The 17,661-nt window shown below is 43.5% G+C and overlaps 1 protein-coding gene across 1 annotated transcript in view; it reads right to left on the reverse strand.

The window, feature by feature from the left end:
• LOC103247055 (maestro heat-like repeat-containing protein family member 7) overlaps positions 1-9,438 on the reverse strand; it is a 41,695-nt gene extending 32,257 nt beyond the window's left edge. The window contains exons 1-2 of the mRNA XM_037984735.2: positions 9,293-9,438; positions 5,928-6,088 (exon numbers count right to left, since the gene is read on the reverse strand). Coding sequence (XP_037840663.2) covers positions 5,928-6,088; positions 9,293-9,400 — 269 coding nt within the window. The 5' untranslated portion in view covers positions 9,401-9,438. The remainder of the gene's footprint in view (positions 1-5,927; positions 6,089-9,292) is intronic.
• Positions 9,439-17,661: the final 8,223 nt, after the last annotated feature.

The following is a 17,661-nucleotide window of genomic DNA, read 5'->3' on the forward strand; positions in this document are numbered from 1 at the left end:
TGAGAGATTAATGGAGCCCTGATGAAAACTGAGTCTCGGGATTCAATCCTGATGACAGACCCTTGGACTTTGCTGTAATATAAGCCTCTACAATTCCTTAAGGTAGTGTGAGCTCAGTTTCTGCTACTTCCAACCAAGAGTCCTGACTAATATAGTAGGTCTGACGTAGGGTCTTGGAAAATGCTTTTTTTCTTTGAGACAGGGTTTTACTCTGACACTCAGGTTGGAGTGCAGTGGCATGATCATAGCTCACTGCAGTCTCAATTTCCCGGGCTCAGGTAATTCTCCCACCTCTGCCTCCTGAGTATTTGGAACTACAGGGGTGTGCCACCACAACTGGCTAATTTTGCACTTTCTGTAGAGACAGGGTTTCACCATATTGCTCAGGCTGGTCTTGAACTCTTGGGCTCAGGCCATCTACCCACCTCAACCTCCTAAAGTGCTAGGATTACAGGTATGAGCCACCATACCTCGCCAGAAGATGCATTTCTTTTTTTTTAAAACAAGTTTCATAGGGGATTCTGAGGCAGTGTTTCAGACACTTTAACAAACACTGCGCTGGGAGACCGAAGAAGCCTACATCTTTAAGAACAAATATCTTGTTGTAGCGTCCTTACAGAATAGAAAGGGAAACAGCCTCTTGTCTCTTCTGGTGGAGTGCTGGGACAGAGCACTGCACCAGGGTAGTATGAGGGACATATGTCACATATGCACTCTATGACTTCTTTGTTTGGTCCTGCAGTAGTGAACTGAGTTCCTCAAAGTATTTCATGTCCCATAGAGAAACAGTCAGTGGTGAAAATGTAGTGTAATTCCTGAGTCAGTAAATGATATCACCATTAACTTGGCCTCCAAAGTCAAAAACTGAGGAGTGGGGAGTTAGCCTGAATGCCTTCTTCCTCCCTGCCATTCCTTTCTGATTCAATCAAGGTCTGCCTACAGATGCTCTTATTTCCTTTTTTCTTTTTCTTTTTTTTTTTTGAAACAGAGTTTCGCTCTGTCGCCCAGGCTGGAGTGAAGTGGTGCGATCTTAGCTCACTGCAACCTCCGCCTCCCGGGTTCAAGCAATTCTCCTGCCTCAGCCTGCAGAGTAGCTGGGATTACAGGCACACGCCACCAAGCCTGGCTAATTTTTTTACTTTTAGTAGAGACGGGGTTCGCCATGTTGGCCAGAATGATCTCGAACTCCTGACCTCAGGTGATCCACTCGCCTTGGCCTCCCAAAGTGCTAGGATTACAGGTGTGAGCCATGGCGTCTGGCCAATGCTCCTGTTTCTTTACTCCCTCCTCCTCTCCATCTCTGGAGGCATGCCCTAATCAGGGCATCATCATCTTTTGCCTGAAAAGGTGCAACTGCTTCACTGCCTGTCCTTCTTCCTATCTGGCAGAACAGGCTCTAATCCATCTCCACCGGAGTCACACTAAAAATCCACATCTGATGATGTAAGTCCCTTAACTAAAGTTCTTCAGTGGCTTTCCAACTCCCGTAATATCAAGTTCACTATCCCAATTCTTAGTTGGTCCCAATCTATCGCTACTAACTTCTGACCACTTTTTAAAAGCAGCTTTAGTGGCTGGGCATGGTAGCTTGCATCTGAAATCCCAGCACTTTGGGAGGCCGAAACGGGCGGATCACGAGGTCAGGAGATTGAGACCATCCTGGCCAACATGCCTCAGCTCTAGCCATCACATCACTTTCCAGGTGGCAGGAAGAAGAAAGATGATGAGCCCACTCTCTCCCTTTAAGGTTATTTGTCATAGGTTGCATGTACTACTTCAATTTGCATCCAGAATTTAGACAAACGGTCACACCTATATGCAAAACGTCTAGGAAATAAAAGTATTTCAAATACCCAACTAAAGTTCAGGGATTCTATTACTATAGAAAATGAAAAAATAATTAGTGAATACTGTCTTAAGTATACAACTCACTGACTTTTAGTAAATTTGCAAAGTTGTGCAACCATGACGACAATCCAATTTTAGAACATTTCCATCACTGCAAAAAGATCCCTGGTATCTGAGCCCTTCTTACTATCCACTTTTCTCTCCAGCCACTTTGATCTGCATCTGGCTTTTAGCTTTCATCAGCTTGGGGGCAGCTCTGCTTTCAGAAATCATTTCCTGACCCTTCGTTTAATTAAGTCCCGACCTAGGGGCTTCCACAGAACTCCCTACTTAGCTTTAGAATACTTATGCATCTAACGTGGCTACCAGATGGTGCTGCTTAAGGGCGGGGTGCATGCCCTGTCCGTTACTTATAGGGCCTAATAGCACCTTGCACATAGTTGATGCTTTAGGTAGTCTCCTAAGAACAATCACCCCAATCTATATGTAAATCCACTAACGTGTGGAGTCCTAGTAACTAGGGAAAGGAAGCCAGGCTGGTAGGAGCAGGGGAAAGTAAAAAGAAAAAGCAGATAAACGTAAGTCTGCCTTTCTTCATGGTCTAGGACACGGCCCTTCTGCACAATTAACTCACCATCTTCCTCTGCCCAACTATCGCCAGACACCTTCAAATTAGCTCATTGCAACTTGGCATTATCTATACTGCACAAGGCCCTCTTCAACACACAGCATGAACACTATGCTGTAAAATCTCCACCAAGCCTTTGTCTCCTGGCAGTTGGCTTCTCTTTTGGAGGCTGCCCATTGTCTCTCTGGCACCGTTATTTTCCTACTTTCTCTTATAAATCTGCCTTCCTCTACCGACAACTGTCTTGGTAAATTCTTTTACCCGAGCGCCACCGGCCCAGTCATTGCTCCCCTGTGACATAATGAACTTCAAGTAAATGACAAAAATATAATCAGAATAACATTTCCTGGCTGGGCACGGTGGCTCACGCCTGTAATCCCAGTACTCTGGGAGGTCGAGGAGGGCAGATCATGAGGTCAGGAGATCGAGACCACGGTGAGACCCCGTCTCTACTAAAAATATAAAAAATTAGCCAGGCGTGGTGGCGGGCGCCTGTAGTCCCAGCTACGCGGGAGGCTGAGGCAGGAGAATGGCGTGAACCCGGGAGGCAGAGCTTGCAGTGAGCCGAGATCACGCCACTGCACCCCAGTCTGGGCGACAGAGCAAGACTCCATCTCAAAACAATAAATAAATAAATAACATTTCCTGAGTAAAGTCAAATTTTTAAAAGACTCCATAGTTTGCATATGATCTACAGCAGTTCTCAAAGTCCTCCCAGAGGTAGAACAAATACAAGCAATAGAATAACACTAAAAGTATACTTAAAAAAATTAAATAGGGCAGCACACAGTGGCTCACGTCTGTCACCCTAGCACTTTGGGAGGCTGTGGCAGGTGGATCACGAGCCCAGAAGTTCGAGACCAGTCTGGGTAACATCGAGAAACCACAAAAAATAAAAAATTTAGCTGGGCCTAGTGGTGTGAGCCTGTAGTCCCAGTTGCTCCAGTGGCTGAGGTGGGAAGATTCTTTGAGCCTGGAAGGTTGAGGCTGCAGCGAACTATGACTGTGTCACTACATTGCAGCCTGGGTGATAGAGAAAGACTCTGTCTCAAAAAAAACAAACAAACAAAAAACAAAACTAAATATATTTAATATTTTGTACTTAGATTTATTTATTTATTTATTTATTTATTTATTTATTTATTTAGAGACAGTCTTGCTCTGTCTCCCAGGCTAGAGTGCATTGGCACGATCTCGGCTCACTGCAACCTCCACCTCCCAGGTTCAAGAGATTCTCCTGCCTCAGCCTCCCAAGTAGCTGGGATTACAGGTGCGTACCACCACACCAGGCTAATTTTTGTGGGTTTTTTTTTTTTGTTTTTTTTTTTTTGAGACAGAGTCTCACTCAGTCACCCAGGCTGGAGTGCAGTGGCATGATCTCAACTCACTGCAACCTCCACCTCCTGGGTTGACACCATTCTCCTGCCTCAGCCTCCCTAGTAGCTGGGACTACAGGTGCCCACCACTGCACCCAGCTAATTTTTTGTATTTTTACTAGAGATGGGGTTTCACTCTGTTAGCCAGGATGGTCTCGATCTCCTGACCTCGTGATCCGCCCGTCTCAGCCTCCCAAAGTGCTGGGATTACAAGCGTGAGCCACTGTGCCTGGCCTAAGTTTTGTATTTTTTTTAGTAGAGATGGGGTTTCACCATGTTGGCCAGGCTGGTCTGGAACTCCTGACCTTCGGTGATCCACCCACTTCAGCCTCTGAAAGATTTATTTTTAAGTAAGAGTTGAGTACAGATAAGCTGTAGCAAGTACCAAACATTTAAGAACAATTTGTTAGAGAAATATACAAAAGCAAGCTCAAAAAAATTTTAAAAAATTTAAAAAGCTTGAGTGTGGTGGTACACACCTATAGTCTCAGCTACTCAGGCGGCTAAGGTGGGAAGATCACTTGAGCCCAGGAGTTCAAGGCTGCAGTGAGCTATGATTGAGACGCTGTCTCTTAAAAAAAAAAAAAAAAAAGTAAGACTGTTACTCCAGGCTGGAGTGCAGTGACTATTCACAAGTCCAATCATCATGTACTATGGCCCCAAACTCCTGGGCTCAAGTGATTTTCCTGCCTCAGGCTCCTGAGTAGCTGGGACTACAGGTGCGTGCCACCATGCCCAGCTTTAAAAAAAATCTGCATTAATTTTTTCTCTGGATGGGTAAAAGTATTCCGTTATTCGATTTAGTTCAGTTTAGAGAACATAGTAAGCACTACACCAAGATATTATGTGACAGCCATTCACTTAAAATAATACTTTTCAAATAGTTTAAAGCAGGGAAATCTCTTCTTAAATAAAATAGTTGCCCAGAATCACAATAGAGAAAGCAGACAAAAAGAGGTGTTGCTCTGGTTAAAGTGGGGTGGGGGCATGGGACTTTATTCTGAAGCCTTCCTACTGCTTCCATAGGCATCTTTGTGGAAATTTCCAGGGTGCCTCCAAATGTGAAACACACTAGTCAAAAATGCCATCTTTATACCTACTATGTACCCACAAAAATAAACAAAAAATCCATCCTGTTTGATCCTTTCTCTGATTCCAGTCTTCTTTATGTATGCATATTTACTTTTTAAATGTATATATTTATTGCCTTATTTTTAGGCAAAATCATTCTCAAGTGAGTTGCAGACATTATGACACTTTACCCCTAAATAACTTTAGTATCTGGTCTCCTAAGAATAAGGACATCCTTCTGTATAACCATAGTATTTCATACCTAAGAAAATTACACTAATTTTTTTTGTTTGTCTGAGACAGAGTCTCACTCTGTCACCCAGGCTGGAGTGCAGTGGTGTGATCTCGGCTCACTGCAACCTCCTCCTCCTGGGTTCAAGTGATTCTTCTGCCTCAGCCTCCCAAATAGCTGGGATGAGAGCCATCTGCCACCATGCCCAGGTAAATTTTGTATTTTTAGTAAATTTTGTATTTTTTGTATTCACCATGTTGGCCAGGCTGGTCCTGAACTCCTGGCCTTAAGTGATCTGCCCACTTCTGCCTCCCAAAGTGCTGGGATTGCAGGTGTCAGCCACTGTGTCTGCCCAGAAAATTACACCAATTTAATATTCTAGTATAGAGTCCATATTTAAATTTTCTCCAAGCTTTCTTTATAGCTTTTGTTTTTGAACCAGGATCCAATCAAGGTCACACAATGCATTTGGGTATGTTTTTGAGTATCTTTTTATCTAGGACAGTTCCCTCACCACCAGTTTTACTTCCATGATGTTAACTTTTTTGAAGAGTCCAGTTCAATTATCTTACAGAATGTTCTTCATTTGGGATTTGTGGGATTCTTTTCTGATGATTATGTATTATATTCTGATTTATATCACCAGCTTTATGTATATCGTGTCTTCTCTACAATAGAATCATTAGATTTTTTAGGGCAACCATCTTTCACAATACCCATAGCTGTGTCACATACTCCAGTTTAATCCAGAGGCTGTACGGGGTTCTGTTACCTGTTATATGGCACTGGATGACACAGAAGGAAGCTGAGCACTATATCTGTATACTTGGGTCTGGATACAAATAAACTCACGGTATTTATGATTTGTTGGCGGACTCTAGGCTGGCTGATTATGGATAACTGGGCACAGATAACTCCCATAATTTCTGGTACCTGAAGAGGAAAAAGAAATTACTAAGACTGTAATCCTGTAGGACACTGATGGCTATTGATGATATTGTGGCCATTTCTGAAAGGTCCTAGGGGAGTGACTTCTTCTTAAAGACAGGGTCTTGCTCTGTTGCCCAGCCTGGAATGCAGCAGTACAAACACAGCTCACTGCAGCCTTGAGCCCCTGGCCTCAAATGATCCTCCCACTTCTGCCTCCCGAGTAGCTGGGACTATAGGCACACATCACCACACCCAGGTCATTGTTGTATTTTTTGTAGAGACAAGGTCTCTCTATGTTGCCCAGGCTGGTCTCGAACTCCTGGGCTCAAGTGATCCTCCTGCCTTGGCCTCCCAAAGTGCTGGAATTACAGGTATGAGCCCCTGCGCCCAACCCCTAGGGGGTGACTTTTAAACAAACTGTTTATTATTTTTTAAAGTTTATAATCAAAATCACTTAAAATACATCTGTATGTGTGTATACATATGTAAAGGATTTGGAAGGATTTATAATCAAAGCTGTCAATACTGTATTTTTGAGTGATAGAATATTAGATTTTTTGCTTCTGTATTTTTTCTAAGTTTTCCTCAATAATTGATGTATTGATTTTACAACAAGACAAACTAATAAAAGTGTTGCAAGGAAGCTGGGCTTTTTTCCACTGTGACTCTTGAGAATGGCAGTGGAGTCCTTACCTATCTTCCTCCCAGAGATGTCCATCAGGCTCAGGTAAGGCAAACCGGAGCCATTGGGCTTTGGTCCATTTCTCTGCTTGGACCAGTCTTCCTACCCACAGATGCATGGGTTCCTGTCTCTGTGGAAATGTCACCTTCTCAGAGAGGCACACCTCAACCACTTAATATAAAATGGCCATCATGAGCACCAGTAGGCTGGGCACGGTGTCTCATGTCTCATGGCGGTAATCCCAGTACTTTGGGAGGCTGAGGCAGGCGGATCACTTGAGGTCAGGAGTTTGAGACCAGCCTTGCCAACATGGTGAAACCCCATCTCTGCTAAAAATACAAAAAATTAGCTGGGCGTCATGGCAGGTCCCTGTAATCCCAGCTACTTGGGAGGCTGAGGTGGAAGAATCACAGCAACCTGGGAGGTGGAGGTAACAGTGAGCCGAGACTGCACCACTGCACTCAAGCTTGAGCAACACAGCAAAATGCTGCCTCCAAAAAAAAAAAAATTCTGGCTAACACAAGGGTAAATTTACTGAGGTTTTGGGGAAAGATTCTCTTCCCTGAATAAAGACATAAAAAGGAAGGCAACATCTTTCTTCTTCTTGGACATAGTCTACTCTGCTCAGAAAGTCCAAAATTGCTCCGACTACCTTATGACCACATGAATAGACAAGGTAGAAGGATGAAGAAACCCCTGGGTCTTTGATAACACCGTTGAATCACTGAATTAATCTTGGAAAATACTCTGTGTCCAGACTTGTTATTATGTGAGAGAATAAATCCTTTGGCTAAGCTTCTACCTGCTGGGCTTTTTTGCTGCTAAAAGCACCCAACTGATACAAATGCCCATCTCACCATGCTCGTATAATGTCATTCTTTTTGCATCTTTGCGATTTTAATAGGGTAAAAAAAAGGGTGCTCATCATTTGTTGTTGTTGTTTTTAAATTTATTTTATTTGTTGCTGTTTTTTGAGACAAGATCTCCTTCTGTCGCCCAGGCTGAAATGTAAAGGCATGATCATGGCTCCCTGCAGCCTTGTCTTACTGGGCTCAAGCACTCCTCCTGCCTCAGCTTCCCAAGTAGATGGCAACACAGGTGTGTGCCACCATGCCTGGCTAATTTTTAAAAATTTTTTTGTAGAGATGGGGTCTCACTATGCTGCCTAGGCTGGTCTTGAACTTCTGGGTTCAAGCAATTTGCCTGCCTCAACCTCCCAAACTGCTGGGATTATAAGTGTGAGCCACTACACCCAGCCGGTTCTCATCATTCTTAAATTACTTTTTATTTGTACCCAAGTACAATATGGGAACACAATTTAAAAAGTCCAGTGGCATTTCAAGCTTCTTTCCTCCCTCTTCCTCGGGTCTTTTCTCCAGAGACAAGGGTTCTTTTACCCCTTTTGTCTCTTCCAGCATATCCTTCTCTATTTCTAAATAACATAACTATATAGTTACTTCTTGATGTTTTAATTTTATATACATTTAGATAAATTCTCTTAATTTTGATTTCTAAGTCTGCCTCCTTCTAGGGTCACTTATGGCTTTTTATTTACTTTTATTTATTTATTTATTTATTTTGAGACAGGGTCTCACTCTGTTGCCCAAGCTAGAGGTGCAATCTCAGCTCACTACAGCCTCCGCCTCCTGGGTTCAAGCAATTCTCCTGCCTCAGCCATCCAAATAGCAGGTGTGCACCATCATACCTGGCTAATTTTTGTATTTTAAGTAGAGACAGGGTTTCGCTATGTTGCTGAGGCTGATTTCGAACTCTTGAGCTCAAGCCATCTGCCCGCCTTGGGCTCCCAAAGTGCTGGGATTACAGGCATGAGCCACTGCGCCCGACCACTTACAGCTTTTTAAATCTTGATACCTTTAACCCATCTGGATGAGTATCTAAATTAAAGTATTCTCATATGTGTTAGTTATATCTCCCCAGAAAAACTCTACTCTTATAGAAAATATGGACCACAATTTTTTTTTTTTTTTTTTTTTTTTTTTTTTTTTTTTTTTGAGATAGAGTCTCGCTCTGTCGCCCAGGTTGGAGTGCAGTGGTGCGATCTTGGCTCACTGCAACCTCCACCTCCCGGGTTCAAGCGATTCTCCTGCCTCAACCTCCTGAGTAGCTGGGACTACAGGCACATGCCACCACGCCCAACTAATTTTTGTATTTTTAGCAGAGACAGGGTTTCACCGTGTTGGCCAGGATGGTCTTGATTTCTTGACCTCGTGATCCACCCACCTCAGCCTCCCAAAGTGCTGGGATTACAGATGTGAGTCACCACACTCCGTCATGGACCACATCTTAGATTTAAAAAAAAATCTCCCTCTCTAGTTACAAACACAGTGATTGTTTGGTATATGTTTATAGAATGGATATTCGTGACTAAACAGACTAAGGCTTTGACCCTGTATCCACGAGTAGTCATTCTCAGCTGAATAGGACAAGCAGAGACTTCAGTAGCTGCAGAGATGAAGAGGTCCTACTGGCTTTTTGAACCCAGGAAACAGACACTGAAAGTTTACCTTCTCAAATCGGAACTCTGCATTTTCCGCCAAAGTTAGCAGTAATTCTCCTGCTGATAGCTGGATGCAGGGATGATTCAGGTTTTTCAGGGTATCAAATGTAGTCATTATAAACTGGCAGAGCTCATCTGAATCGAGAAAACCTTCAAAGATCTGAAATGATGTAGGAAAATGAATTTCCAAGAAATATGGAAATATGGTATGATAGAAAGTGCCCTGAACAAGGACTCGAGTCTAAGTTAACAATTAGAGAAGTGGACAAAGATGTACAAGGCTGTTTTATTTGAGTCTTGTGGTTTGGTTTTGTTTTTGGAGATAGCATCTTACTCTGTCACCCAGGCAGGGGCACAATCATGGCTCACTGTAGCCTCAACCTCTTGGGCTCAAGTGATCCTCCTGCCTCAGCCTTCTGAGTAGCTGAGGCTACAGGCACCTGCTACCACACTCTGATAATTTTTAGATTTTTTGGTAAAGACAGGGGTCTCACTATGTTGCCCAGGCTGGCTGTGAACTCTTGGCCCAAGCGATCCTCCCGCCTCAGCCTCCCAAAATGTTGGGATTATAGGCGTGAGCCATGCACCCAGCCCAGTCTTGTTTATTATGGTAAAAAGGTGGAAGCAATCCAAATGTCCACTGCTAGCATCTGTGCATGGACTTTTGCTGCTCTGACACTGAGGCTGGAGTGCAGTGGTATGATCACAGCTCACTGCAGCCTGGACTCCCAGGCTCAAGTAATCCTCCGACTTGTTTCCTGAGAAGCTAGGACTACAGGTATGCACCACCACACCCAGCTAATTTTTTTATTTGTAGAGATGGGTCTCGCTATGTTGCCCAGGATGATCTGGAATCCTGGGCTCAAGTGATCCTTCTGCCTCAGCCTCCCTAAGTGCTGGGATGACAGGGGTGAGCCACTGCACCCAGCCTGCTGCTCTGACATTTAGAAAGAAGTTTTATTGGCCAGGTGCAGTGGCTCATGCCTGTAATCCCAGCTCTTTGGGAGTCTAAAGCGGGAGAAACACTTGAGCCCACGATTTGAGACTAGCTGCTTGGCCAACATGAAGAAAACCTGTCTCTACCAAAATGAAGAAACCCTGTCTCTACTAAAAATACAAAAATTAGTTGGGTGTGGTGGTGCATGTCTGTAATCCCAGCTACTTGGGAGGCTGAGGGAGGAGAATCACTTGAACCCGGGAGGCAGAGGTTGCCGTGAGATGAGATTGTGCCACTGCACTTCAGCCTGGGTGACAGAGCGAGACTCTGTCTCAAAAATAAAATAATAAAATAAAAAAAAATAAAAAAAAATAATAACATAAAATAAAATAAAATAAAATAAGCCTGGCATAGTGGCTCACGTCTGCAATCCGATTACTTTGGGAGGCTGAGGCAGGTGGATCACCTGAGGTCAGAGTTCAAGACCAGCCTGACAAACATGGAGAAACCCTGTCTCTACTAAAAATACAAAATTAGCTGGGCATGGTGGCAAATCCCAGCTACTCAAGAGGCTGAGGTAGGAGAATCGCTTGAACCCAAGAGGCGGAGGTTGCAGTGAGCCAAGATTGAGCCATTGCACTCCAGCCTGGGCGACAAGAGTGAAACTCCGTCTCAAAGAAACACCTCTCCTCAAACAAAACAAAACAAAACAAGAAAAGAAAAGAAAAAGAAGCTGTATTATGAGATCTTCAGAAAGAGTCACACTTTTATAGGATAGGACTTTAAAAAAAAGGCCCTAATGTTACACAGCTGACAGGTTCCCAGGCATAATTAAAATGCCTTGTCTGGAGACAACATACTAAAAAATGTGTCATTCTGTCTTTCTTTGCATTTAGTAGTAGATAAAGTCCTTCACATGATTATAATAGGCTTAATTGACTGGGCACTTACTAGTACATTTTTTTTTTTTTTTTTGAGACGGAGTCTCGCTCTGTCGCCCAGGCTGGAGTGCAGTGGCCAGATCTCAGTTCACTGCAAGCTCCGCCTCCCGGGTTCCCGCCATTCTCCTGCCTCAGCCTCCTGAGTACCTGGGACTACAGGTGCCCGCCACCTCGCCCGGCTAGATTTTTTGTATTTTTTAGTAGAGACGGGGTTTCACCGTGTTAGCCAGGATGGTCTCGATCTCCTGACCTCGTGATCCGCCCGTCTCAGCCTCCCAAAGTGCTGGGATTACAGGCTTGAGCCACCGCGCCCGGCCGTAAATTTTTTTTTTTTTTTTACAATTTACACTGTTTACAATTCAGTCGTGGTTTAGCAAAGCATTTTCCATACGATATCTCATTTAACCACGACTGAATTGTAAACAGTGTAAATTAAAAAAAAAAAAAATTGTAAAACCTGTCCCAATTTTTACAGATCTCCATCGTGCAGATGAGAAAATTGATGTGCAGAGAGATGAAATTACTTGGTACTTTTCACCCCACATGAGTAAGATCCGTGGGTTTTCTTTATTTTCCCCTAGCCCCTAGAATGCCTGGTACCTAGTGGATGTATAAGTATTTATTGAATAATGCATAACTACATTAATTTAAAAGTGTCTGGCTTGTTGGATCAACCATACTCTCTTGCAGCTCCTTTTGGGGACCAGCATTTACGTTTGCAAGACACTGGCGATTATTAATAGTAGGAGCAGAGCTGATATGAAGTGAAATCCAGGGATACTGGCCTCAATGGCAGGTTGACCTTAACCCCCAAATTAAGAGGGCAAGGGGTATATGGGCCAGGATCCTGGTGCCTTGTCTTCAAACTATGGAATGTTTAGAGACCACATTCCTTGGGCAATTGTGTATGGTTTTGTTTTATAAGAAATGACCAGAACTTTTTCCAAAGTGGTTTTTACTATTTTACATTTCGATGAATAAACACAGGAGACTTCTGGTTGTTCCCCACCCTTGCCAACACTTCTGGCTATGGTTGTAATTTTAGCCATTCTTATTACCTGGGCAATTCTGAAGGGACAGCTGTAGAAGCAGCATTTAGCGGCCAAGCCGTAGAGCTCCAGGAATTCTCGACATTTTGTCAATGCTCTTTTCAAGTTTTACTGATTTTTCTTGTCATGTATGATATCTGAAAAGAAAATATAAAATATGAATACTTTGTGGCTTCTTTTTTTCTTCTTGATTTTACAGGTCTGCTTGATCTCCAGTTTAAAGTGGATCCCAAGATCTTACTCTTCTTCTTTTTCACTTGAACAAAAATGCCTGGGGGAGGGAGTATGTGTTCATCTGAAGGCTGATTTATTTCTCTTTTCTTGTAGAACAATATATAAAAAGAGCCAAAAGAAAAAGCAAAGAGGAGGTCGAGGCAGGTGGATCACTTGAAGTCAAGAGTGTGAGACAACCCTGGCCAACATGATGAAACTCTGACTCTACAGAAAAATAAAAAAATGAGCCGGGCATGGTGGCACTCTCCTGTAGTCCCAGCTACCTGGGAAGCTGAGGTGGGAGGATCACTGGAACCCAGGAGGCAGAGCTTGCAGTGAGCCGAGATCACACCACTGCACTCCAGCCTGAGTGACAGAGTAAGACCCTGTCTTTTTTTTTTTTTTTTTTTTTTTGAGACAGAATTTCATTCTTGTTGCCCAGGCTGGAGTGCAATGGCGTGATCTCGGCTCACTGCAACCTCTGCCTCCTGGGTTCAAGTGATTCTCCTGCCTCAGCCTCTTGAGTAGCTGGGATTACAGGCATGTGCCACCACACCCAGCTAATTTTGTATTTTTAGTAGAGACGGGGTTTCTCCATTTTGGTCAGGCTGGTCTCGAACTCCTGACCTCAGGTGATCCACCCACCTTGGCCTCCCAAAGTGGTGGGATTACAGGCACGAGCCACAACATCCAACCGACCCAGTCTTTAAAAAAAAAAAAAAAAAAAAAGCAAAAGCAAAGAGTTTTTTGTAAGAGCAGAGCATTTGAGTGATTTGTGAGTACAACCAAAGCATGCTACCTTATTTCCCCTCAACGGTGAGGAATGGTGAGGGGTCTCCCTATGAAGCTTAGGTTCCCAGAAAAAATTGCCCAACTTTATATTACGTATGATAATTCTGATATCAGAACTCTTCATCATTGTCTAGTTTTGCTGATCATTGTAGTGTCTTGTTTTTCTTGTGTTTTATTGTGACCTCATATTTGCTGGAAATTTGTAGATGGAAAATTTATCTTTGAGCCCTTGGCTGAGGATACTCTCTCTCCAACTAGAAAATAAGCTCCCTGGGGGAAGGCATCTTGTCTGTCTCGTTTAGCGATGCATCACTAGAACAATAAATGCTCCATAACTATTTGCTGAATCAATAATCAACTGTATTTCTTTGGCTGTACACCTGGTAGAGACTGCTCATATTCAGAGGTACCCAATGACAGGACAGTTGCTTTGGGAAGCATGGAGCTTCCTTATCCATGTGAAGTGCAAACCCAGGCAGAGGAATTACAGTTGTGTGTAGCTTAACAATTGGGATACATTCTGAGAAATGCACTGTCAGGCTACTGCATTACTGCATGAACATCACATAGAGTGTACTTTTTTTTTTTTTAGACAGAGTCTCTCACTCTGTCACCCAGACTGGAGTGCAGTGGTGCAATCTCGGCTCACTGCAACCTCCACCTCCCAGGTTTAAGTGATTCACTTGCCTCAGCCTCCTGAGTAGCTGGGACTACAGGCATGCGCCACCACACCAAGCTAATTTTTGTACTTTTAGTAGAAACGGGGTTTTGCCCTGTTGGCCAGGCTGGTCTTGAATTCCTGACCTCAGGTGATGGACCTTCCTCGGCCTACCAAAGTGCTGGGATTACAGGCATGAGCCACTGCGCCTGACCTAATTTTTTTTTTTCTTTACATTCTAAAGTGTTTTTGTTAAAAACTAAGACAAAAACACACACACTAGCCTAGGCCTGCACAAGATCAGGATAATCAATACCACCGTCTTCCATCTTCACATCCTGCCCCACTGGAAGGTATTCAGGGCAGTAACACGCATGGAGCTGTCATCTCCTATGATAACGCCTTCTTCAGGAATACCTCCTGAAGGGCCTGCCTGGGGCTGTTTCATAGTTAACTGTTTTTTTAATAAGTAGAAGGAGTACATGCTAAAATAACCATAAAATGTATAGTAAATAAATAAACCACTAAATAGTTATTATCATTACCAAGGATACATACTGTACATAATTGTAGGTTCTATACTTTTATATGACTGGTAGTGCAGTAGGTTTGTTTACACCAGTATCACCACAAACGTGAGTAATGTATTGTGCCATGTTATGATGGCTACAATGTCACTAGGTGATACAAAATTTTCAGCTCAGCTGGGTATGGTGGTGGACACCCATAGTCCCAGCACTTTAGAAGGCTGGAGTAGGAGCACTGCTTGAGCTCAGGAGTTGGAGACCAGCCTAGGCAACATAGTGAGACTTCGTTTCTTTTTATTCTTTCTCTTTCTCACTCTCTCTCTCTCTCTCTCTCTCTCTCTCTCTCTCTCTCTTTCAGATGGAGTCTCGCTCCGTCACCAGGCTGGAGTGCAGTGACATGATCTCAGCTCACTGCAACCTCTGCCTCCCAGGTTCAAGTGATTCTCCTGCCTCAGCCTCCCAAGTAGCCACCCCACCCAGCTAATTTTTGTGTTTTTAGTAGAGACGGGGTTTCATCAGGTTGGCCAGGATGGTCTTGATCTCTTGACCTTGTGATCCGCCTGCCTCGGCCTCCCAAAGTGCTGGAATTACAGGTGTGAGCCACCGTGCCAAGCTGAGACTTCCTTTCTTTAAAAGAAAATAATAATAATAAGGCTGGGCGTGGTGGTTCATGCTGTAATCCTAGCACTTTGGGAGGCCGAGGCGGGCAGATCACTTAAGGTCAGGAGTTCGAGACCAGCCTGGCCAACATTAAGTAACATTTAGCAGAGATGTTGAAACCCCATCTCTACTAAAAATACAAAAATGAGCCAGGTGTGGTGGCAGCTGCCTGTAATCCCAGCTACTCGGGAGGCTAAGGCACAAGAACTGCTTGCACCTGGGAGGTGGAGGTTGCAGTGAGCTGAGATCACACCACTGCACTCCACCCTGGGCAACAGAGCAAGACTCCATCTCAAAATAAGATAAAATAAAAGAAAAAGAAAAATGTCAGCTCCATTCTAATCTTATGTGACCCAGACATGATCAGTTGTTGACTGAAATGTCATTATATGCTGCATGACTGTACTGGGCAGGGATGGAGTAGGCTGAGATTCAAACACCGGGGGAATGCTGGGTTAGATATCTTCTAAAGTCCCTTCTAATCATGGAAGTCAGTGACTCATGCCTTGACCACACTGGCCCTCTCTCTATTTTTCAAACTCCTCAAGCTCACTCCTACCAAGGATCCTTTCCTTAGTCATTCCTTCGGCTTAATACACTCTTCTTACCTGTCCAGTGGCAAACTGCTCTTTATTCTCTGGATTACCTTTTCTGAACCCTGCAACTAGATTTGATTCTTACTCATGGTCCCTGTAATTTCCCTTCATAAGGACATTAATTCTCCTGCAGCCTCGACCTCCTGGGCTCAAGCGATTCTCCCACCTTCACCTCCTGAGTAGCTGAGATCATAGGCATACTCCACCATGCCAGCTAATTTTTAAAATTTTTTGTAGAGAAGGGTTTTTGCCATGTTGCCCAGGCTGGTCTTGAACTCCTGGGCCCAAGCGGTCCTCCCGGCTTGGCCTGGCAAAATGCTATGAATATAGGAGTGAACCACTGCGCCCAGCCTCACTCCTACTTCTGACCAAACTAATCACTCTAGTTTGTCCACAGAGCCACGTTTAGCCACTCCCTGGCTATGCAGATGGATGACAATAGTGGGTCTGATCTAGTATTAGGATTCTAATTATTAAGTCAGTGTTGCTTCATCTCTGCCTATGGACTATGTATCTTTCTCTTTATGAACTACTGTAAAAGGCCTTTCCAGAACATGGGGACTGAATCAATGTGTAAGGAGGGCTGGTGCTTATGTTGTGCTGGAGAATTCACTCAGGACCTCGCGGCCTTCAGCAGTGTCTTACACTTCAGCCTCAGGGTGATATGCAGCAGGTAGTAAATGCTCTCTGCAGCCTCCTCAGCCACCTTTTCCTGTGGGTCCCCACAGAGCAGTGCCATCAGAGCCACTAGGTGCCCAAGTCTTTGGAATCGCAGCGGAAGCTTGAGAAAGAAAAAGAAAGATGTCATCAGAATACATGTGCATTTAGTGCCTTTGATTTGAATTGTTGAGAAGTAATCCCAATTCTACTCCCAACTTAAGGGAAGTGTAAGGGTCACAATCAGCCTGTGGATCTCTGTAGGGTTCATATTTAACATAGGTAGACACGGTATAGCCAGTAGATGGTGTTATTAAGAAATAGGGGAATTCTAACCTAAGTAAACAATCTGAAAAATGAAAAAGCTTTGTGCATAAAGATGTTAATTCTAGCACTGTTTTTATTTTTATTTTTTAATTTTAATTTTTCGGAGACGTAGTAGGTCTATATATTTGTGGGGTATACAGGCCTGCAATGCATAATAATCACATCATGGAAAATGGAGTATCCACCCCCTCAAGCATTTATTCTTTGTGTTATAAACAGTCCAATTATATTCTTTTAGTTATTTTAATAATTTTTTTTTTTTTTTGAAACAGAGTTTTGCCCTTTTCGCTCAGGGTGGAGTGTAGTGGCGCGATCTCAGTTCACTGCAACCTCCGCCTCCCGGGTTCAAGTGATTCTCCTGCCTCAGCCTCCCAAATAGCTGGAATTACAAGTGTGAGCCACTGCACCCAGGTGATTTTTGTATTTTTAGTAGAGATGGGGTTTCGCTGTGTTGACGAGGCTGATCTCAAACTCCGAACCTCAAGTGATCCACCCGCCTCAGTCTCCCAAATTACAGGCCTGAGTCACCACAGCTGGCCAAATATACGTACATTTAATATTACCAAATAAAAATGCATTACATTTTTAATATTATTAAAAAATTACTAATGCACAATAGTCACCCTGTTGTGCTATAAAATATTAGGTCTTATTCATTCTAACAATGGTTTTGGTACCTATTAACCATCCCCACCTCTCCCCAACCCTGCCACCACCCTTCCCAGCCTCTGATAACCATCCTTCCATTCTCTATCTTCATGAATTAAACTGTTTTGATTTTCAGGTCCCACAATATGTGAGAACATGTGATGTTTGTCTTTCTATGCCCAGTATATTTCACTTAGCATAACGACCTCCAGTTCCATCCATGTTGTTGCGAATGACAGGATCTCATTCTTTTTATGGCGGAAGAGTACTTCATTGTGTATAAGTACTTCATTGTGTATTCTTTATCCATTCGTCTGTTGATAAACACTTAGGCTGCTTCCAAACTTTGGCTATTGTGAAGAGTGTTGCAA

This window comes from Chlorocebus sabaeus, chromosome 2 (genome assembly GCF_047675955.1).
Source record: "Chlorocebus sabaeus isolate Y175 chromosome 2, mChlSab1.0.hap1, whole genome shotgun sequence".
NCBI classification, from domain to species: domain Eukaryota; kingdom Metazoa; phylum Chordata; class Mammalia; order Primates; family Cercopithecidae; genus Chlorocebus; species Chlorocebus sabaeus.